Below are 22,971 nucleotides of genomic sequence, written 5' to 3'. Positions count from 1 at the left end.
TCAAGACAACGATTATTACCACATCTGACCAGGCAAACCGTTTGTTCTCTATGTATGGAAGCTCACACTACCCAACACACGGTGCGAATGATACCAGCAGGCCTAGTTCAAAAACGGATCCTCCCCACACCCCCAGGCGAGTAATAGGAGAAAATGCCACCGTCTCCTTGACACTTCTTTTCCACCAAGTCTGGCGCCCCACTCAAGAAAGAAAGGGCTGGGGGTTGGGGGAGACGAGATAAAGAGAGGCAACCGAAAGCTTCTCCCCCCACCCCCATCACCGCATGGTCTGCCGAAGGTTTCAATTTTTAGAGCGATGTTGAGTTTCCCCTAAACTCGAGATAAATATTTGTTCTGAAAATGGTGATTCAAAGCGACGGTCCAAATCTGCTTTCCCCAAAACATGTGAAGTGGCCGTGCATACCACTCTCTCTCTCTCTCTCTCTCTCTCTCTCGGCTTGGCAATTTCAGGAATATAATTTCTGTCCCCCTTCTCTCCCCCGCCCCTTTCTTTATTCCCCACGACCAGCAGCAAGAGATTAGTCAACACGCAAAGGCCCAACACATTCCCAGCCCCGGAAGGCAGTTACTGTGTAGAAGGAGATTGTAGTTATGAAAATGCCTCGGCTAGGTTGTTTATACGCCTGATGCCAGCAGAAATGCGCCCTTCCCCCCGCCCCCGTGATACACATCGGGTGCAGGGGGCTTCGGGGGGGGGGGAGTATTATTGAAAGCAAATTCCCAAGCACACGATTTCCTCCACTTCCACCCCCTCCCACTACTTCCAGGGAGTGAGCAGGAAAAATGGGGGTGCGGGTCGCCACGATCCCCCCCTTTCGCCTCTTCTCCTGCTCGGGCATCGCCGAGGCCGTGAAAGAGAGGGGGGCACTGCGAGGGTCGCAACGCACCTCGAACTGCCAGTGTGCCGCCTGCAGCAGCTGCTTCGCTTGATCCGCCGCACAGCCCGCAGCCAGCACGAACTGGTTGATCATGACTTGATGCCGGAGCTCCTCCATATTCACCGACATGGCGAGAGAAGCGAAACCACAACACGGAAGGGAGGCGGAGAGCTAAACACACTCCCTGTGGCGGCGGCGGTACGTGTTCGGGCGGGGGGAAAAATCTACAAAGGATCCGTCTCCTTCTCCTTTCCCACCCCGAAACACCCAGCGGCTGGTCTGTATGCGAAGCTGGAAGCTGCTCGCCGTTGCCGGATTCGAGCAGAGTCGCCTCTCGGCCTCCCCTCTTGCTTCGATCGGCACCAACAAGGGTATGTTGATATCGCGCTCGCTCTCCCCCCCGCCCCTCTCGCAGCTCCTCGGCCGCTAGAGCACCACAAACAACAGCATTCAGGGGAGGAGCATGTGGAGAGGGCCGGAGCGGGGGGATGCCGGGGGTGTCTCGACGTTCAATTCCACGCTTTCCGCGACCGCTGATTGGCCGCTGCGGTGTTCTCTGCGTGTATGAACGTTCGATTCGAATCTTCCAGGCGATGGATCTGTTTCTCTCTCTTTCTCCCACCCCCTCCAGCCCCGTAGCTGGTACCTCATTGGAGGAAATACGCCATCGGGCTCCTTGCTTACTGGTTAGCTGCTATGTTTTGGCTGAGAACGAGGCTGCTATTGGTCTACTTTTTTCTCTCGTAAGGGGGGAGTAAAACGATGCTCTTGTTTGAACTGAACTGGAAATTCTACTCCCTTTGTTGATTGGCTGTTTCGCTCCCCCTCCCGTTCTTTTTTCCACTGTTGTGAGAGGAGAGAGAGAGAGAGAGAGAGAGAGAGAAAAGGGAAGAAAAAAAGTGTAGTTCATTGACGAGCTTCGCTGCAACCAGCATGCTCAGCTGGAAGAACAAGAAACCCCTCCAGTGATTCATTTCCTTTGAAAAGGCCGGCCATCCTTGAAAACTAAAGTTATCACACAATAGAAAAAGATATAGATGAGACTCAGAGCCCCTGCTGGAAACAACGCCGCGTAGAACTTCCGTTGGTCAGAGAGAACGGGCAGCGGAAATGTTATTGCTTGTAATTTATTTTAGATCGCTTCTTTTACTAATTTATGGTGGAAGAAAGTGCTGATAACAACTTCCCCTTGGAAAAACTGCGATCTCATAGAAATACAGAATGCAGCTCTTTCTTTTTTATGAATTAACTTTTCTAGGACCTTGAATGAAAAGATAAGAACATTACTCGCTCGGGACTTCACAGCCTCTTCCGACTTCAGGCAGTCACTTTCAGTCAGTCTGCGATGACTCCTAGCTCTCCTGCCGTGTGCCTAGTAGAGCTAGCCCTTCCAGTATGCAAGATGGAATGGCAGATGTTGGTGTGCCATTAAAAGACAGCGGATTGGGACGGTGTAAAAGCCAGGATGGAACGGCCCCTTTATATTAAAAAAAGCATGCCAAAAATAGTGGCATGTGTTAGAAAGACTTGAGAACAATATTTCAGGGCTAAAACCCTTGTAATATTGTATTACTATTAACCCCATAATGCCCAGAACACATCCAGAACAGAATGGCCCAGAACACACACTTCTGAATGAGCCAAATCAACCAAACTCACCAGACACACATAACTCCATGGCAGGAATGCAATAAGCCACAAAATGTACACAGAAACCATGTTCTGATACCCATTCTGGGCAATAGTCTGTATACCCATCACCAAAGAAGACACTCTTTAGATTTTCTGCCCCCTGCACCAAAATGACATGGCCCCATCTCTGCTTCTAGGCTATCATGCACATGTTGATGTCATATGTAGAAGTTCCCTCCCCCCCCCAGTGGTTAAAAAGCTATTTTCCACTGCTGTTCCAACAGGCAGTCCCCAATGAAGACTGCAAGTGGTACTGACATGTACACAACCTCCTCAACACATGGCAGCCATATCAGGAAGTCTGCACTGATGGACTGAAAACCGCAGCTGCTGCACGCTAACAGCTTTGTGAGGATGGGTACTCTGTTCTGGCTGCAGTTCTGAAACCATTTCATGGATTCTTCATGCTGGTTTCAGAATCATCTTAGGTGTATTCATATGTGGGGCTCAACTCCATTTTTAAGCCTCTCTTTTCGCGTGTGTGAATGTTAGTTTGGGATAAAAACATAACTGCTTTGCTAGATCAGACTAAGAACTATCTGTCTATCTAGTCCAGCCACATGAGTCCAGCCACAGCTGGCCAGATGCAACTGAGTTTGCCTTTTGCACTGCTGCAGCACACTGGAATTCTATTTTCAGTGAGTTTTCCACACAACCGCTAGGATTTATTTTATTTTTTATCCAACAATGCATCACTTTGCACTGATCTATACTTGCATTGAACCTCATCTGTTATTTTCATGTCGGGCCACACAGTTTGGAGAAATCCTTTTGGAGCTTTTCTCAGTCTGCCTGTGGTTTCACCTTCCCAAATGACTTGATGTCATCTGCACTCTTGATTTCCACATTGTTACTCATGACTCCAAATCATGACCCAATTAAATAGGATGTGAAAGAGAAATCAGATATGGGTTGTAGCCAAGTCGATTTAAGCCTCATGTGTGAAAATGCCCATATAATGTTTATTCTTCGCACTGGAATGTTAAAGCACTATAGCTGCAGGGGCCAAAACTGATTCCATTGTTGGGGCTGTTCTGGCCCCAACACTGTCCCCTACATCCACTGGCTGCTGGTGCCCACTGGGACTGACAAGGCAGAGGCTAGGAATAGGAAATTCCATAAGGTTCATTTTGATCTGGTCCGTGTTTTGCCAGTCTCTCTCGGAGGCCATGTCTACCCCAGGCCACCCCACCCCACCCACCCCCATCACCAAGGAGAGAATCATCAGTGCATATAGAAACCACAAGCCTGAAATTCCGCCCAATCCTGTCCTACCACACAGGTCTAGATCAATGGTTTATCTGCCATCAGGGCATGCTGGGATGGCTGGTCCTTTGAAGGTGCTCATGTACAATGTTTTTTTACAGCCTGAGTCCCAATTAACAGCCTAATCTGCTGCTATCAAGTCATTGCAATCCTATGCCCAACCAGCAGCAGAGCCAGCGGAACAATAGCTATAGAAACAAAAGCTATTATAGCAATACTGATAGATGTTCCCAAAGCATTCCTGGAAATGGAAACTCCTCTGCCACCCAGCAATCACAGTGCCTTTCACTGATAACACCCCCACACACACATGTTAGCCATGCATGGAAGGCACCAATCAACATGCAGTGACAGCTGGAATGCAACGGTTATGTCATGCTACCCAATACGCACACATTAATATTTATTAAATTTATGCAGTTTCCCACCACAAAAAGCAGGCTTGCAGTGACTTAAACACACACACATATACAAATACAGGAATCCATAATTAATATAACAGAAAAACAAAAACAAAATCAATATAAACTATAATCAGCACAATAATCCAAATTAAAAATAAACACCATAAATACATCCCTCCCAAACTCAACAGAGAAGTGTGTTCTCACATGTAGACAGAAGTGCCTCCTATATTAGTGGCCTACAATGTTCCAGCAGCTGGAGCATGTATGTACAACCCAGAGGTTTCCCAGAAGAAGGATTCAAGTCCCACTCCCACTAGAGTGCCTAATGATTCCAAACACACAGTGCTAATAACAGCACGTTGTTGTTGTTCAGTCGTTGAGTCGTGTCCGACTCTTCATGGCCCCATGGACCATAGCACGCCAGGCCTTCCTGTCCTGCGCTCTCTCCCGGAGTGTGCTCAAGTTCATATTCATTGCATCAGTGATGCTATCCAGCCATCTCATCCTCTGCCATCCCCTTCTCCTTTTGCCTTCAATCTTTCCCAGCATCAGGGTCTTTTCCAGGGAGTTTTCTCTTCGCATTAGGTGGCCAAAATATTTGAGCTTCAGCTTCAGTATCTGTCCTTCCAATGAGCAGTCAGGGTTGATTTCCTGTAGGATTGACTGATTTGACCTCCTTGCAGTTCAGGGGACTCGTAAGAGTCTTCTCCAGCACCACAGTTCGAAAGCATCGATTCTTCGGCGCTCAGCCTTCCTTACAGTCCAGCTCTCACAGCCATACGTTGCTACTGGGAAAACCATAGCTTTGATTATATGAACCTTTGTCGGCAAGGTGATGTCTCTGCTTCTTACTATGCTGTCTAGGTTTGCCATAGCTTTCCTCCCAAGTAGCAAGCGTCTTTTAATTTCATGGCTATAGTCACCATCTGCGGTGATCTTGGAGCCCAAGAAAATAAAATCTGTCACTGCTTCCATTTCTTCCCCTTCTATATGCCAGGAAGTGATGGGGCCAGATGCCATGATCTTCGTTTTTTTAATGTGGAGTTTCAAACCAGCTTTTGCACTCTCCACTTTCACCCTCAACAAGAGGCTCTTCAGATCCTCTTCGCTTTCTGCCATTAGGGTGGTATCATCTGCGTATCTGAGGTTGTTGATAATTCTCCTGGCAATCTTAATTCCGACCTGTGATTCATCCAACCCGGCGTTTCTCATGATGTACTCTGCATATAAATTAAATCAGCAGGGCGACAATATACAGCCTTGTTGTACTCCTTTCCCAATTTTGAACCAATCGGTTGTTCCATGTCTGGTTCTTACTGTTGCTTCTTGACCCTCGTACAGGTTTCTCAGGAGACAGGTAAGGTGGTCTGGTACTCCCATCTCTTTAAGAATTGGCCAGAGTTTGTTGTGATCCACACAATCAAAGGCTTTAGCGTAGTCAATGAAGCAGAAATAGACCTTTTTCTGGAATTCTCTTGCTTTCTCCATGATCCAGCGAATGTTGGCCATTTGATCTCTAGTTTCTCTGCCTCTTCAAAACCCAGCTTGTACTTCTGGTAGTTCTCGGTTCACATGCTGCTGAAGCCTAGTTTGTAGCATTTTGAGCATAACCTTGCTGGCATGTGAAATGAGCGCAATTGTATGGTAGTTTGAACACCCTTTGGCATTGCCCTTCTTTGGAATGGGAATGTAAACTGACCTTTTCCAGTCTTGTGGCCACTGTTGAGTGTTCCAAATTTGTTGGCATATTGAATGCAGCACTTTAACAGCATCATCTTTTAGGATTTTAAAGAGCTCAGCTGGAATACTGTCATCTCCGCTAGCTTTGTTGTTAGTAATGCTTCCTAAGGCCCACTTGACTTCACTCTCTAGGATATGCGGCTCAGGTTCAGTGACCGCACTATCATGGCTATCAGGGACATGAAGATCTTTCCTGTATAGTTCTTCTGTGTATTCTTTCCACCTCTTCTTAATCTCATCTGCTTCTGTTAGGTCCCTGCCTTCTTTGTCCTTTATCATGCCCGTCTTTGCACAAAACGTTCCCTTGATATCTCCAATTTTCTTGAAGAGATCTCTAGTCTTTCCCATTCTATTGTTTTCTTTGATTTCTTTGCATTGTTCATTTAAGAAGGCCTTCTTGTCTCTCCTTGCTATTCTCTGGAAATCTGCATTCAGTTGGGTATATCTTCCCCTTTCTCCCTTGCTTTTCGCTTCCCTTCTTTCCTCAGCTACTTGTAAAGCCTCATCAGACAGCCACTTGGCTTTCTTGCATTTCTTTTTCCTTGGGATGGATTGAGTTGCTGCCTCCTGAACAGTGTTACGGACCTCCGTCCATAGTTCCTCAGGCACTCTGTCTATCAGGTCTAATCCCTGAAATCTATTCCTCACCTCCACTGTATATTCATAAGGGATATGATTTAGGTCATACCTGAATAGTTTAGTGGTTTTCCCTACGTTCTTCAATTTAAGCCGAAATTTTGCAATAAGAAGCTCATGATCTGAGCCACAGTCAGCTCCAGGTCTTGTTTTTACTGACTGTATAGAGCTTCTCCATCTTTGGCTGCAAAGTACATAATCAATCTGATTTCGATAATGACTATCTGGTGATGTCCATATGTAGAGTCGCCTCTTGTGCTGTTGGAAAAGAGTGTTTGCTATGATCAGTGTGTGCTCTTGGCAAAACTCTATTAGCCTTTGGCCTGCTTCATTTGGTACACCAAGGCCATGCTTGCCTGTTATCCCAGTGATTTCTTGACTTCCTACTTTAGCATTCCAATCCCCTATGATGAAGAGGACATCTTTTTTTGGTGTTAGTTCTAGAAAGTGTTGTAGGTCTTCATAGAACCGATCAACCTCAGCTTCTTCGGCATCAGTGGTTGGGGCACAGACTTGAATTACTGTGATGTTGAATGGTTTGCCTTGGATTCGTACTGAGATCATTCTATCGTTTTTGAGATTGTACCCCAGTACTGCTTTTCCCACCCTTTTGTTGACTATGAGTGCTACTCCATTTCTTCTAAGGGATTCTTGCCCACAGTAGTAGATATAATGGTCACCTGAATTAAATTCACCCATGCCTGTCCATTTTAGTTCGCTGATTCCCAAGATGTCGATGTTCAATCTTGCCATCTCATGTTTGACCACCTCCAGCTTACTTTGATTTATTGATCTTACATTCCAGATTCCTAAACAATATTGTTCTTTACAGCATCGGATTTTCTTTTCACCACCAGACACATCCACAGCTGAGTGTCCTTGGCCCAGCCGCTTCACTCTTTCTCGCGCTACTTGGAAATTCCCTCTGCTCTTCCCCAGTAGTATATTGGACACCTTCCGACCTGAGGGGCTCATCTTCCGGCGTCATATCCTTTAGCCTTGTGATATGTTCCATGGGGTTTTCTTGGCAAGAATACTGGAGTGGGTTGCCATTTCCTTCTCCAGTGGACCACATTTTGTCAGAACTCTCCACCATGACCTGTCCGTCTTGGGTGGCCCTGCACGGCATAGCTTATGGCTTCACTGAGTTACGCAAGCCCCTTCGCCACAACAAGGCAGTGATCCATGAAGGGGTAATAACAGCATACAAAATTGTAAAGGGCAAGAAATGTTCCAAAAATATTCAACCAGAGTTAAAACTAATCTAAAGTAGATTAAGGAAGTCACCTACTTATACTCAGGAATCCCACTACAATCAATTGTTAAGAAGAGAAGACAATTGACAGAAGTACTCATTAAAACAGTGATAGGTGAGGGTGCAAGGTAATGCAAAAAGTAGCAGACCAGTCCTAACCCCTAATCTAGCTGGCAGGCTTTGGGATGTGGTAGAGGCACCTCTACCAGCAGAGAGGACCTCCGCTGCCAGAAGGTCATATCCACCCCAGAGGCTCTTGTTATACTCATGGAAAACTCTACAGGTATACATCTAATCCTGGCAGTGTAGGCCCCAAAACTAGGCATTCTGGAGCTAGGAATGGGTCACAAGTGGATGGGTCAATGGATCCAAGGCCCCTCTGTTCCTGAGAAACTCTAGGATCACGTCTCTGAACTACACCAGTCTGGACTTGGCATACTTAATCCCCCCCTCATTGGTTTCAATAGGGGTGGGTGGAAGAAATTTTTAAAAATTGGCTCTGACCATTGGGAAGAAAAGGCAAGGCAAAGTCGCTGCTCATCCCCACCCCCCATTGGAAGTGTCAGGGAATCATCCGCCACTTTGTTTCCCTCTTAGGATTTTGTCTGAGAACAGCAAAAAAATGTGTTTGAGGACAGAGGTTAGAGGGACTCTAAATAAAACACATTCCAATCCTATTGAAAACTGGTGTTTCCCCCTAGTGGATAGAATTATAGACTTGGATCTAAGGGAGATGCCTCAGCCCCTGGCATCTGGAAGCCTTGGGAAGCTGCCCTTTCTCCTTTGTCCTTTCTTCTCATCGATATTATAGGGAACCGCAGTGACCTACCTCACAAAGTTGCCAGAATGAAGGAGATAATTTTTGCCATTCTGTGCTCCCAAAGTGCTCTATAAATTCATTTCTTTAAAAAGAACATACTGCTGCCTCTAAGCGTACCTTGTGGAGGGCTTTAACATTAGAGGTTTCAAACCCCCTGACGGTGTTAATAATACATTGTTCTTTTGCTCTACAGTTCTTATCCTGAATGTCCCTGTATCTCATGGGGAAAACGCAGCGTACCCACCTGGTGTGTCATGACTATATACAGCCAATCTGCCTGCTTTCATCCTCAATTCTCCAGGAGATGTCACAATCCAATTTGTGACATTTGTGCTTCCCTCCCACAAAACCAGGTCAGCAAATCCATGAGACAAGAGACACAAAAGTTCTATATTACAATGCAGAACCAATTTGCTTGCCTGTGTTCATGTGGTTAGACTTTATTTTGTTTTGGGGGGGAAATGTGTAAAATACAATTGATTTGCTGTCCTTAAATCAGCAAGAAACATAAATGACCCAATTTCCCTTGCCTCTATCTTTTCCCCCTGCTCTCATTGTACAGTTTTTGGCCTGTCTTTGCAGTAGCTGCTATACATTTTTAAAAACCACATGAAAAGACAAAACAAGCCTATATTAAGACTGATGGCGTTTGCAAACAGAGAAAAATAATTGATTTAGAGGAACCCAAGGTACTACGGAAGAGGAAAGCCATGCAAGCATTCAGAAACTGTTTTTATTATGTGGCTTGAACCGCATATCAGAAGTGAACTTCAAATATGATGAATTTTACACATTTGTTGGATATAGGGTGCAACCAGACGAGGCTTTTATCGCACCACTGCTTTGCCTCATTCTCAGAATTAAACAGGGATGTGTGTGTTTCCAGATGACATTGTCTTCTACTTGTAAGCGTCCTATTTTCCCACCAGTCCTTCTGTCTTTTTCTTTACCGCAGATAATCTTTTCAGGAACAGGAGAATTACTGCTCAATGCCTTCTTATTGGTAGCGACAGGAGCCATCCATCCGGAAGCACCCATAGACTGTAAACTCAGGCATGCTTCAAATGTGCAGACCTTGTAACCTTCCTGCCTCAAGGACTATTTTTAGTGGAAAGGTGGGATATCCATTTAATGCCCAATCCTATGCAGGTTAAGACAGAAAAAAAGTCCTACAAATAGGAGCATTCCCCATCCAGGTTGGCTAATTTAATTAATTAATTAATTAAAATCTGTATAGAAAATTTAGGCTGCAGCCCTACTTTACCTGGGCAGTAAGTCTCATAGAACTCAGTGGGATGTACTTCTGAATAGACATGTATAGGACTGCATTGTTCATCTGCCACTGAGTAAATTCATATTTTAAGGTGCAATCCTATGCATGTTTAGTCAGAAAAAGTCCTACAACTCCCAGCATGCCCCAGCCAGCCAGGATTGCACCCTTATTTGTTTAAAGCATTTCTATCTCCATGTTCAGTAAAACAACTTCCAAGGCAGCTATCAGCAAATATTAAAATAATCAATTTAAAACAAATGCATCCATAAAACCAATTAAAACAGTGCTAAGAGGAGGCCAACAATAAAGCCATTCAGCCACAAACCAGCAATAAAATGATAAACAGCCAAAACATATTATCACCTAGGGAAAAGAACGCTAACAAAGTCAGTGCCATCCAGTGTCAGCTCCAGGACTGAGGTGTCCTCTGGTGTCAGTGGGCCTTGGGTGCCTTATCTGGCTGTGGGAGCAGCACTCCAAGCAATGCAGGACTTCTGTGCCTAACCACCCTTTTAATTTCCCACACCATCCCCAAATGACATGGTGTCAGGGGCATTCTAGGAAATTAAAAGTATGGCTAGATCTACTGCCTGATGCTGCTCAAAATGCTGGCCCAGGAAAAAAAATAATAAAGGGGGGCCCAGGGCAGGCATCAGCAGTGGGCCAAAGGATTCTAGGTGCTGACGCTGTTCCTGACACCATCTGAGTGTCTCTGGGAAGAGCATTCCACGGTCAGTGTGCCACCACAGAGAAGGCCCTATCTTCAATCACCACTCCCCTAACCTCTGAAGGTGGGGGCTTCTGGAGGAGAGTCTCTGATGAAACTCTTAACAAATGGTCAGGTTTAGGTGGGAACAGAGAGCAGTGTTCAAATTAGAGGAGGCCATATTAGCCCTGTCCCGCCCCCTTACTTTTTTTGTGACGTCCCTCTTTGCTACTGTTTTTAGAAGGGTACAGGAGGCAATATTTGGCCAAAATGGGGAGGGAATCAGGAGCTTGTAGGTTTCATAAAGGCCCCCCAACCTTGCCCCCCCCGCCCCATAATTCGAGCAGTTGCCCTGGTCCTAAGCTGTATGGTTTGATCTTTGTACAATGAATCTTCATGATGTCTTCATGATATTTAATTAGGGTTTTGCAGTGATATCAATTACTTCCTTCTCCTTTTGTTTCCTTCAAACATCTGGTATCCAAATAAATATAGTAGCTTCTGCCATCCATTGTCCCTCCCCTCCCTCAGTCGCCATGCAGCCCTACGTCACTGTAACTACATAAACTGTATTCTTATTCATCCCATATTGCAGAGGTGGTGAACCTCCAGAGTTCCTCCGATGGCCTCATCCCCTTCTCGTTTCCCCGACCGCCAACTGGTGTTTTCCTGGCTTTTGCAGTTTTTTCCCATTCTAAAATATCAAAATGCCTCCCCTAAGGCTTAGTTACTGGCAGCAGGAACGTTAACCGAAAATATACTGGCAGTCTTTGTGTCTTGGCCCCACCCCTTTTGCTTTCAGGCCCCACCCACCACTGGAACGTGGCCCCTGAAAGGTTCTCTAGAATTGAATTTGGCCCTCAGGCTGAAAGAGATTCCCCAGGCATATTGAATGGCCTGGATGTAACTCTTAACCTTTACCAGCTTTTTTTCTGATAGAACTCCTGGGCCTTTAACAACTGCATGACAGAAGAAATCCGATGGGTATAATTACTCCCTGCATGGAGGCACAGCATTGGGGAAATGCAGCCAGAAAAAATATGGCAACTCTAACTTCCAATTCAGGTTTGGCTTCAAGATTTTGGGTGAGCTGGAAAAGGCTGGGCAGGTGGAAACCCCACCTCGCTTTCTTCTCTCCACTCTCCCTGGCACATGTCTCCCTTCAGTCCTAAGGAGTAGTCTGTGCTATGGAACGTTCAGTGCTTCCTAACCCACCACATGATGGGGAATAATGTATAGTTCCCTCCACTATGTCTGTCACAGCAGTTCCTCTCAGCTGGAATTACTTCCTTCCTCCTACTGTGGCCTGCAGAATCTAGGGGGTGATAAATCCAATTTTGCTGCCCTTTGGCTTTTAAATTCCCCGCCAGCTGTCTCCCCCTTCTGGCAGTACATTTAAATGCAGGGGATGGATCTTCTTATCAATGCTCTGTTCTAAAGTGCCAACAGCAGGCCTTGAAAACTGTGGACTCTGGGTCCATTGCCTGCTCATTTTGCCATTGATTCTGGCCATATGTGTTTGTCTTCTCAATGCTAACAGCTACCTAGGTCTGAAAATACAAATGGCAAAGTCACACATTATGAAATTATGCCTTAGAAAAGGATGAACTGAATTATCAATGTGTTTTTGCATAGCTTTTGCTGTCACAATAGATACACTTGGGAAATCTAATTGGAATGCAATTGTTTTACTATCAATGGTAAAAAAAGGTCGGTCCATATAAATGGCAATATATACACCAAGAAAAAGAAAACATAAGCATAGATCAGTTTCAAGTGACTGAACTGAATTAGAACAGCCATGTATAGCATAATCCTATCTATGTTTTCTCAGAAGTAAGACCCAAAGATTTTGTAGAGAATATCTCCCAAGTAAGTGTGTATAGGACTGCAACTTTATTTTGATCAGAGAGATAATTCCCATTTAAAACAATTTTTAAAGCATCTATATAATGTTTTAAAGCAAAGCTGTGGAACCTCTACCCCGCAGGTCTAATCTGGCCTGAGGAAGTTCCTCATTCAGCCCACGGAGCGTCCATGAGGCAGAGTGAGACAGTCACCTATAGGAAGCAGATTTTGGGTGCCATAAAAGGACAACCAATTGTTAGTTATTTACTTTGATATTATTGTATTTCTACTGCCAGGGATGCAGAGATGTTCTCTCTCATGTACCAAAATAACTTGGCTGGCTTTGGATACTATGAACCTTGGGTGAGTGAGTGAGTGAGTGAGTGGGTGGTGGGAAAGGGCGCCATTTGCTGCCCTGCATTAGACAACAAAATCTCTTGGGCCAGCCCCGCTCCAGGGGGCAGGGCTTGGCCTCCAAATTTGGAGGCAGAGCAGAACACCAGGGATTCCCTGCTCTTATTTCAGGTCAGAGATAACAGCAGGGATGCAGGCCATGAGGAACTCGGACAGTGCCGGGAGGAGTGGCTGCTCTTCCCAGCACTGGCTGAGCCTTCTTTTGTGTTCTCTCACCAACTGAAGTATCCAGCTCAGCCAGTGCTGGGAAGAACTGTTTCTCCCAGCACCAGACAAGATGGAACAAGATGCAAGCTATCTAAAGTCGTTTGCCAAGGAATTGATCCAAAGGTAAAATGGCAGAGCAAAGCAAGGTGTAGGATACAGAGGATGCACAGGCAAAGAAACGGGCAGATGTAAGCAGGGCCGGTGTCAAGGGTAGGCATGGGCAGGCACCTGCTGGAGGCCCACACCCTGCTGGGGGCCCACACGCTATGAAGAGGAATTCATAGCTGCTGTTCAGATGCAAGATCTATGATTTGAGCCTTGGTATGGAGGATACTCTCCCAGTCCCAGGAGAGAGAAAAAGGACATGAATGTTATGAGAGTGCCTCAGAGGGGGAGGGAAGAAAGCTGGAAGAGGTTCAGGATAAATCGTATCCTGTCCTCTCTGATCTCCTCCCCTCCCTGCCCACTAGAACACCCCTTTTTCCCCCTTTCCGAGGTCAATTTTCTGCCCTTGTAGAGGCAGCTGATGTGGTTCCCCCCACGCTGGCTGCAAAGTGTTGGGGTCAGGAGGTCAGATCTCCAACTCCCCCTTCTGAGGTCAGAGCACTGACTCCGACCCTGGACGGGGAATCCGATCAGTCCTATGGTCCCTGAGATGCTCACGCAGGAACCATAGGATTGATCTCTTAGAAGCTGGTGGTGCAGGGGAGATTAATTGATACAGCTGTCAAGGAAATTGCTTTTGTTTGCAGCTATATGCTACAAGTGACCTGGCAGTTGCAGAAAAAGTGAGGAAGTACAGTGAAGGTTGAACACCTCCTAAAGCAGGTATAGGCAGCCTGCTCTCCTCCAGATGTTTTGGATTACAATTCCCATAATCCTAGCTAACATAGCCAGTGGTAAGGGATTGTGGGAGTCTAAACATCTAGTCTACATGTAGTCTAAAACATCTCGAGGACACCAGGTTGTCCACCACTGTGACCTAAAGCTCCTTCCCTGGAAACCAGTGATGTGAATCTCCACTGTTGGGGAAATGGTGCCCCCAGAACTAGTAGACATTAGCGTAGGGATAAACATATTTCCCATCTGGCTGTGGGTGTCAATCACGTTTAATCAGCATGCCTAACAGCTCCCTACCCCTAAGAAACCTATGCCTTAATAAACCTGAAAGAACAGGGCACAGGGTATGTGATGCTCTCTGTTTGTGGCATGATGTAGCTATGTGAATTGGGGCTTCTTCACACAGAGCTTTTATCTTGCTATTGAGATTGCTCACTCATGGAAGTTTGCAAGCCCGTTAGATGACGTTGTGAACCTCCAGGGTGTCTCCCACACTAAATGGCCTTTATTCCATTTGTTACAAGATCGGAGATAATGAGCTATCAAATTACCCTGCTTGTATTCCGCTTGAGTTCTGTCTGTGAAAAAGGAAAAGCCACAAGAAGAGGAGCTGGACCAATGAAACATATGGAAGACTCAGATAAGGGGGAGAAGGAGGGGGAAAGGGGAAGGGGAGAGGGGAGCGCATGTAAAGGGAGTCCATTGTGATCCTGCATTTAAAACAGAAGAAGAAAGCCCCCTTTTAAATGAGGGATTTAAGGCGGGTGTAAAGATGCTTTTGATCATTTGGAGAGGGGAAAGTGCATGATGTGTGAACACTTTTGAACTGTGCAAAGGCCAAGGGTTGGGTTGGACTTGTGGGTTCCTTCAAGTCCTGTGATTCTGTTAAGTGATGTACAAGGCACTATACATACAGGCTCTAGAAATGATGCAGCCCCTAATTATCTACATTTAGATGGCACAAGAAGTGGTAGGGCAGGAGTGCAGAATCTCTTTGAGCCTGAGGGCCAGGCTCCATTGCAGAGAAGCTCTCAGGGGCCACATTCCAATGGTGGGCGGGAACGATGGCCAAAGGGGCGGGGCCAAACATACCAGCATAGTTTCGCCTAAAGCTCTTAACTGCCTTAGGAGAGGCATCCCCACCTTTTTGAATAGGGAAAGAACTGCACAAAGTCCAAGAAACCACCAAACAATTGGTGGTTGGAGGAAAGGGATGTGGCCACCTGGGGAATGCTGGAAGGTGGATTGGGACCCTGAGTCTGAGGTTCTGCAGCCCTGTGGTAGGGGAAAGCAAGGTGGCTGTGGAGCTACAGCTGAGTTCAGATAAGGCTAGGGTTAGGAAGGCTTTGGTGAAGAAGCAGGCCCACTGGAGCAAAGAATGGAAGGAGGATCTATCTAATTTTTAAGTGTGTGGCCATCTCATGTCAGGCAACTATGCCGTACAATCCTCATCATGCTTACTTAGAGGTAAGTCCAACTGAGTTCACTGGGGCTTACTCCCAGGTAAGTGGGTATACAATTATATCTCAAACCTATGTTACGTTTACTCAGAAGTAAGTTCTACTGTGCTTAATGGGACTTGCTCCCAGAAAAGTACCTTTGGGATTTGAGCTTTATATATATATATATATATATATATATGAATAATCGTGATAATTTACATTATGTTTATTTGTATGTATTAAATGATGTTTATATTAAAAATCAGGGGAAATTGCAGCCATGCAGTCAGATCCTATCCCAGTTTACCCAGAAGCAAAGGCTTTTCTGCATGAGGCTTTTAACCTGCTACTTTACTGAGGCTTCTCTTTCCAGATTCCTTGCAGGATTAAGCGCAACTCCTTTACACGGTTTTTTTCCCCCTGGGGTTTTCTTTCTCTTCCTTTCTTTATGTTCCATTAGACAAGCACTAGGTGGCACTGTGTTGTAGTGGAATTGCACAATTACACTAGGCTTTATCCTGCCATTCACAAATAATACCAGACTTTCCTTGTTAGAAACCCCCCCCCCCCATGGTTGCAAAGCACGGAAGAGGCCCTGGAGGATGACAACATCATGGAAAGAACCCAAAACTACCATAAGTGGGGAATCATAAGCACACAATAAATGCCTCACGTACAAAGGCTCCAAGTCCCAGTGGTTTCAGTGGGAGTCTGCCATGTAATCGCACACAGGATTGCAGCCATGGGCTTCCATCCACTAAGCTGCTGCTATAAAGCATTAAAATTGGCATTAATTGTTAACTATTAAAAGTGACACACAGTCCCTGTATGGCAAAAGTTTTATTGTGCCCTTAAGAAACTCCCTACTCAAGTCACTGGAGGAAAGGGCAAGTTTCCAGTGGAGGCTGGTGCCTCCAATGTCAGTGAGGCGGTAAATCCGCTCCAGGTTTCAGTCAGAACCAGTCAAAACTCTAAAGGAGCTCTCCACAGTAGCGCCTTGGATAATTCCTTTAGAGTACTGACTGAAACCCGGAGCGGATTCACCGCTCCACTGACATCAGAGCCACTAGCCTCCACTGCAGGGCTCTGAAAACCAGCAGCATCTGTTCCCATAATTTATGCAGCGAACATGCCAGATTGCGCACAGCCCTTTGTATCCTCTCAGTCTTTATTATTGGGGACCTGTGAAGATTACATTGTGCTGCCATTCTGTAAGAGAACAAGAAGATCCAGAGTCTCCATTTTGCACTTTAAAAATACTGGTAGGATCTGGTTTTTCTTTTATAGCATTTTTGTTATGCTGCCTCACTCCACTGCGGTATGGCAATATAAAATACTCTGCTACTGCAGCAGCAAGTGCACTGTAAAACACCAGCGTTCCACATAATGGCCTGTGCTTTATAGGCATTCGCAGACATAACAAAGAATTATTGCCTGCTCTAGAATTCTGCAGCCAGTTTCCTGATTTTATAAACGACTCTGTCCAAACAGGCTGGCTTTGTTTCTCCCTTGATTCACCATTTTCTATTTAGTTGAGTTTTATCAACTTACCGTGTTACCAGGCGATGCAGCTAGGTATTTTCTGCCCTCCTCAATATTTCAGAATAAATTATGCAAAATGTGGAATTCAATTTGCATAATTTATTCTGATTGCATAATCTTTGGTGTATGTAGATGTGGAATGCCAAACACAAGCAGGAGAGGGTGTGGAGGGAGGAGAGGCATAGGTAGAGGCGAAAAAACTAAGCTTTATAAAGAGAATTAAGCCACCAATCCTATGCAGAGTCAGTTGATTTTAAGCAGTCTCAGACAGACACACTAAGAGTTTGATCACACAGTAGCCTTCCCACAGGCACAGCTCGTTGTGTTCCGTTTTTTTCTTTAAATGCAGAATTTCACAGAATCTATCACACTGCCAAATTATTCCTCCTGCCCCCCAGTATGTAACACAATCTCACGCGCACCTACCTTTCTTCCCCGTACTGCCAGCTCTTCCCCACTCCTTCCCCACCATTCATAACCCCTTCCCCCCCCCCAAATGAGAAGGAATTCCACACGACCAATATGGTGGAAGTTTGCAAATGTGCATTTTCGAAAGGAGGTAACTCCAGAAGTGCAGAAGTACTGCACTTCAAAATAAAAAATAAAGGAAAAACAGCCGTGTTTCTGATATGCCAATTGGAAATGAAATGACATAAAGTGGAGTGAAATTGTGCTATGTAGACATGCCCGCTGAGAAACATTACAGTAAACATCACAGCCACATCCCTACAGATATGCTGCTAGGTCACAAAAATAGGGATTACACTAGTGGTTCTCTGTGGTACCAGGGTATGCCAGAAAACATGAACAGGTTTTCTTCATTGTGAAAACATATGGGCAAAGTGGGGAAACTCACAGACAGCTGCTGGACCATGACTTTGTGTGGACAGCTCACAAAATTGCACAACCAGGGCAAGGTGATAGCGCATTAAAAGCCTCGTCTGATCAAGCCCTAAGGCTGCAGTCCTATACACAGTTACCTGGGAGTAAGTCCCATTGAAGCCAATGTGGCTTACATCTGAGTAGACACATATAGGATTGCTCTGTACATTTCCATAGGATTAAACTACACAGGACATTCCCTAACTGCATTTTTAGTTTCTTTAAGCATATTTTTCTCTATATGAACTAGATGCTTGATTTTTCAAAAGATGAATGCCAGTGACTAGGTCAGACATAATGCTAAACCATAGTTTACCATTATATGACTGAACTGCAGTGAGGCCCAGGCTCACATGCTCTATTCCACCAACACATCTGTGAGGAGTTTGGAAGTGTTTGCTTCCATTGTATGTTAACTGCAGTTTACCATGGCATCTGAACATGACAAACTGCAATTAATCTTTACTATGGTTAGTAATAACCAGCCAACTTCCAACCATGGTTTATGAAGCCAGTTTGTTTCCACTAACTATAATTAAGATTAGCCACAGTTTATGCTTCGGACAACATGCTGAACTGTAGTTAATCTAAAATGGAAGCAGAAGCTGCCAATCTACTCCTTGCAGCCGGTGGTGTAGCTAGGGTGCCAAAATCCAGGGCCTAGAAGCAAAAGTCCAGAGCCCAGCAGCTTGCCCCCATCCCCCAAATGACTACCCAGAGAGCGGTAGGTGATGAGGACATCAAAAGCAAACAACATTTTATACCAGTAGTCATGATGGTGCTATGATTTGAGTGAGTTTAAAATGCAAAACTGCACATGCTCAGAGTTGTTTTTTAAAATCAGGATTGGCAAAGAGTTTTGTTGTTGTTCTGCTCTAACATATCAGGAATGTAGAACCAGTTGTGAAGCATGAAATGACGGCAAGGTGAGAAGCAGTACAGGCTGGTGTCTCTGATTTCAGTGGAGCTGTGAATCCATTCTGGGTTTTAGTCAGAACCAGCCAGAACTCTAAAGGATCTATCCAAGGTACTGAACCTATTTTGGGGATAGGGTTCAGCACCTTGGACATCATCTCCTTAAGAGTTCTGGCTGGTTCTGACTGAAACCCAGAATGGATTCACAGCCTCACCAAAATCAGAGACACTAGTCCACTAGTGATAGGAGAAATGTTAGCTGTGTGCTTCCCAACTGAAGTAATACACAAGACTGTCTAAAGCCCCCAAAAGACCATTAAGTCCAGGGTCCAAAATTACCTAGCTGCATCACTGCTCACAGTCACACTGGAGGAAAAGGGAGGGGAGAGTGTGTGACCCCAAGGCTCATTCTTGTAATGCTAAATTGGCTTAGCATTGCATCCAAACCAGACCTGACTGTCATGGCTGAAGCCTAAGACAGGCTGGAATGATTGGATGCCACCACAGAGAGCAGAACTCTTGTACTTTCAGGAGCTGTATAGAAGAGGGATTTGGGCAGGTGCAGCTTGTCATGACATAGAGTTATAGGCGAGAGAGATTGCATTTATATTGAAATGTCTTCTTCTGCTATTCAGTGTGCAACAACCATGTCCTTTATTGCATCCTTTCACCCTACCCTCAGTTGAAGGGATATTTTATTATTTATGAAATAAATAATATAGGATTTCCCTTTAGGCCAGGAACCAGTAGCGGAGACATAATGTTTATTTTATAGAACACAACTTACTGCCTAAACAAGAGGATTTTTCTACATGCCACCTGCACTGACCTCCTTCCCAGTTTCTAGTCTTCTGACTTGAGTCTCTTTTCCCAGAAGCTGGAGGAATAGAATTGTATACCATCTGAAGCTAGGAATTTCTTCTCTTTCATCCTCTCCAACTACTAGGTAAAGCTACCGAATTTGGCTTCAATTTACTTTTTGTTTAACCTAGTACCGCATCTAAAATTATCTCCAGCTTGGCTAATTGTTTTAATTAATTTTTTATTATGAAATTTCAACAAAACAGAGCATAAGAAGAAAAGGACCCACATAACTTTGAATATATAATTTTCAATGCATACATATGAAGTGTGCGTGCGTGTGTGTATGAGAAAGATAGAAAGACTAACAGCAAAGTATTAATATGTATATTTTAAGCTAAATGTTTCAGCTTCTGCCCTCATCAGTAGCTGTGCTGTTAAATGGGTATCTGGAGTAGCAGTTTGGGATGCCTGGAGATGAAAGTTCCTTAGGAGAAAAAACAGAGGTATGATTGGTATAACGCTTAAGAATTGTCCTCCAGATTAAGGCCATTTGGACTAAGAATTCTGTCTGTAGATCCAGGAATTTTCCCTTTTGTCAAGCATGTCAGGGTCTTTGTTTGTTCTATTGGAAACAACTGTAAATCAGAGAGACTGCTATGTGAAGGTGAGTTGAAATGTCTTGTAACAGGCTGCTCCAGGTTTTTGGTTAGAATCACAGATTTGTGGTTATGGAATCTTGTTCTTAGGTCCGTTGTAGCTTTCCCTATGTATTGCATACGACTTCCTTTTTTTTTTTTTTTTTTACATTCAGTTAAGTAAACCACACAACTAGAAGTGCATGTTAGTGATTGTCTAATGCAATAAGTTTTGTTAGTAATTGTGTTCTTCAAAGAAGTGGTTTCTTGGAGGTAACTGCAGGTAATACAACACATTCATTTACAATGGTATGATCCTGGGTTGCAAATATCTTGTTTAAGTGCAGCTTTAACCAACAATTTACACAGATTGGGTGGTTTTATGAATGCAAATCAGGGTGAAGAATTAATAGCTTCTGTTAAACAAGCATAATAGGATATAATAGGGTAACGATCTGTAATTATATTGTGGTAATTAGGGGCAACAGGATGGTAGTCCACAACAAATGGAATGTGATTTTCTTTTAAAGAGTTAGCCTTTGCTTCATAAAGAACAGTATCCCTGGATAATACTCAATTGATGTTGCTCAATTGATGTTGTAGTCAGTAATGCAACTAGGGTATCTGCAATGTTGGAGATGTTCTTTAATTTCATTATATCTTCTTGAGATGTTTTCTTTGCTATTACAAATGAATTTAATCCCAAGCACTAAACTATATATAATGTTCTTCTTTAGATGGTTCAGATGACATAACTTGAAATTGAGGTACAGGTGGGAATCTGTAAGTTTACAATATAAGTCTGTGACAATTTGATGGTTCTCAGTGGTTAAGAGGACATCCAGGAAAGGTAATTTTGGGTTTTCAGTTGTGGTGTTACTGGTAAATTTTATCACTGGGTGGATAGTGTTGATAAACTTAGTAAAAATCTCCAAGCTATCTATCCCTTTCATAGTGCCACATGATGAAAGCCATCTATGTAATGCCACCATATGCTAGGCTTGTAGGCAGAAGGACCTAAGAACAAGACTGCATAACCACGAATCTGCGATTCTAACAAAAAAACTGGAGCAGCCTGTTACAAGACATTTCAACTCACCTTCACATAGCAGTCTCTCTGATTTACAGTTGTTTCCAATAGAACGAACAAAGACCCTGACATGCTTGACAAAAGGGAAAATTCCTGGATCTACAGACAAAATTCTTAGTCCAAATGGCCTTAATCTGGAGGACAATTCTTAAGCATTATACCAATCATACCTCTGTTTTTTCTCCTAAGGAACTTTCATCTCCAGGCATCCCAAACTGCCACTCCAGATACCCATTTAACAGCACAGCTATTGATGGGGACAGAAGCTGAAACATTTAGCTTAAAATATTTTTTAATACTCTATCGTTAGTCTTTCTATCTTTCTTACACATTTTACCTTTAGACCAGTTGCATCCACAGTGGATCCAAAGCCTCTTTGTTGCTTTGCTGTTGTGCCGTTTTATACCACCATCTCTCTCCCTGAAAATATGGCTCTCTAAAAATGATACATAAACTTCAATGAAAGCAAACCAATCCCATACTAGTTAAGATAAAGACTCCCTAGTTTCTCTCTATGGTCCATAAAAGGAGTGAGTGTGCTTTGTGCAGGATAGAATCAGTTCTGATTAACAGCTTGTTTTCATATTTTCAGAAATGGGGATCCAAGATTTCTCCCTTTTTCCCAGCAACCCTAGCAGCAGGTCCAACCTGTAACCAGCACATGACCTACCAGAGCCTAATTTGAATGTCTGCAAATCGCTCCTCTCCCACTTCATCTTGGGACTCCAAGCCTGAAGATATCGTGACTTCACCATCAAGTCAAGTTTTTTTCCTCCTCTATTCTCCACCCCCACCCCACCCCACCCCACCCCACCCCACCAAACCAAACTGCTTTTTGTAACATCTTGCCTGCTGAAGAGATCTGGAGATATCAAAAGCTTGCATATTGTTTTGTGATCATTTGGTTGGCCTAATAAAGCTATTGCACTAATTTGGATTTTGGATTTTTTTTTTGCTAGAGGCTTTCTGGGGGTTGGCCTTCAAGCAACAGTACCAATATCCTCTCTGTAAAAGACAGTTGAATGACCAATCATGTCTAGCCTGTGTAAAAGTTTGGTTAAGATATAAGACCTCTAGGCAATAAATACAGCTGCCACCTCTTAAGCAACCATTTAATACATAAGACTAGTATAAATGGATATTTTCTTATTAATGAGTTCCAGAGCTTGGGGGCTGAAGGCTTTTCTTTGGAATCTGTTCTCCAATGTATGACTCTTAGAAGCGCAGTCCTCAGTTCGCTACGAACATTCGTTAAAGTTACAGACATTTATGCTCACTTGTATAAATTAATTGTGGGTTTTTCTGGTTTCCAATAGGTGGCAGTTATGGGGCCTTTTCGGCCTTGATCCCCGAAGAAGAGGAAGAAGAGGAAGAAGAAGAAATGAGATCTTCTCCCTCCTTTGGGAAAACTGTCTGTCTTTCCTCTCTCCCATGTCCTCTGATATTCCATGTGGACAGTCCTCCACACCAAATATGAGGATATAAGTTTTTGAGTTGCATAGAATTCATCAGACAGGAACAAAAACTTCAACTGTTTGGTGAAGGATTCTGTAAAACTCAAAATCTTGCCTACCTATCTTGTATCAGTAAATGTTGAGCTAATAAAACATATCATCTTGTGTTTCTGGGAGTTTTGCCAGTGTACTTTTTACAGCGCA

General features: G+C 44.2%; 1 protein-coding gene and 1 long non-coding RNA gene across 2 annotated transcripts in view; one reads left to right on the top strand and one right to left on the bottom strand.

Moving 5' to 3' along the window:
• The window catches only part of UBALD2 (UBA like domain containing 2), a 30,155-nt gene extending 28,828 nt beyond the window's left edge, over positions 1-1,327 (bottom strand). The window contains exon 1 of the mRNA XM_084838190.1: positions 909-1,327. Within this exon, the coding sequence (XP_084694316.1) occupies positions 909-1,028 (120 nt within the window). The 5' untranslated portion in view covers positions 1,029-1,327. The remainder of the gene's footprint in view (positions 1-908) is intronic.
• On the top strand, positions 1,047-22,241 carry LOC146354099 (uncharacterized). Its single transcript, XR_014788304.1, has 4 exons — positions 1,047-1,270; positions 8,909-9,068; positions 9,671-9,830; positions 21,906-22,241. It is a non-coding gene; the product is annotated as an uncharacterized LOC146354099 (long non-coding RNA).
• The last annotated feature ends 730 nt before the right edge of the window (positions 22,242-22,971 follow it).

Source organism: Heloderma suspectum, chromosome 2 (assembly GCF_057233095.1).
Source record: "Heloderma suspectum isolate Gila_16-S chromosome 2, 16-S_ref, whole genome shotgun sequence".
Classification (NCBI taxonomy): Eukaryota; Metazoa; Chordata; class Lepidosauria; order Squamata; family Helodermatidae; genus Heloderma; species Heloderma suspectum.
Note: the sequence above shows the minus strand (reverse complement) of the source record. Positions and strands in the feature narration are given on the sequence as shown.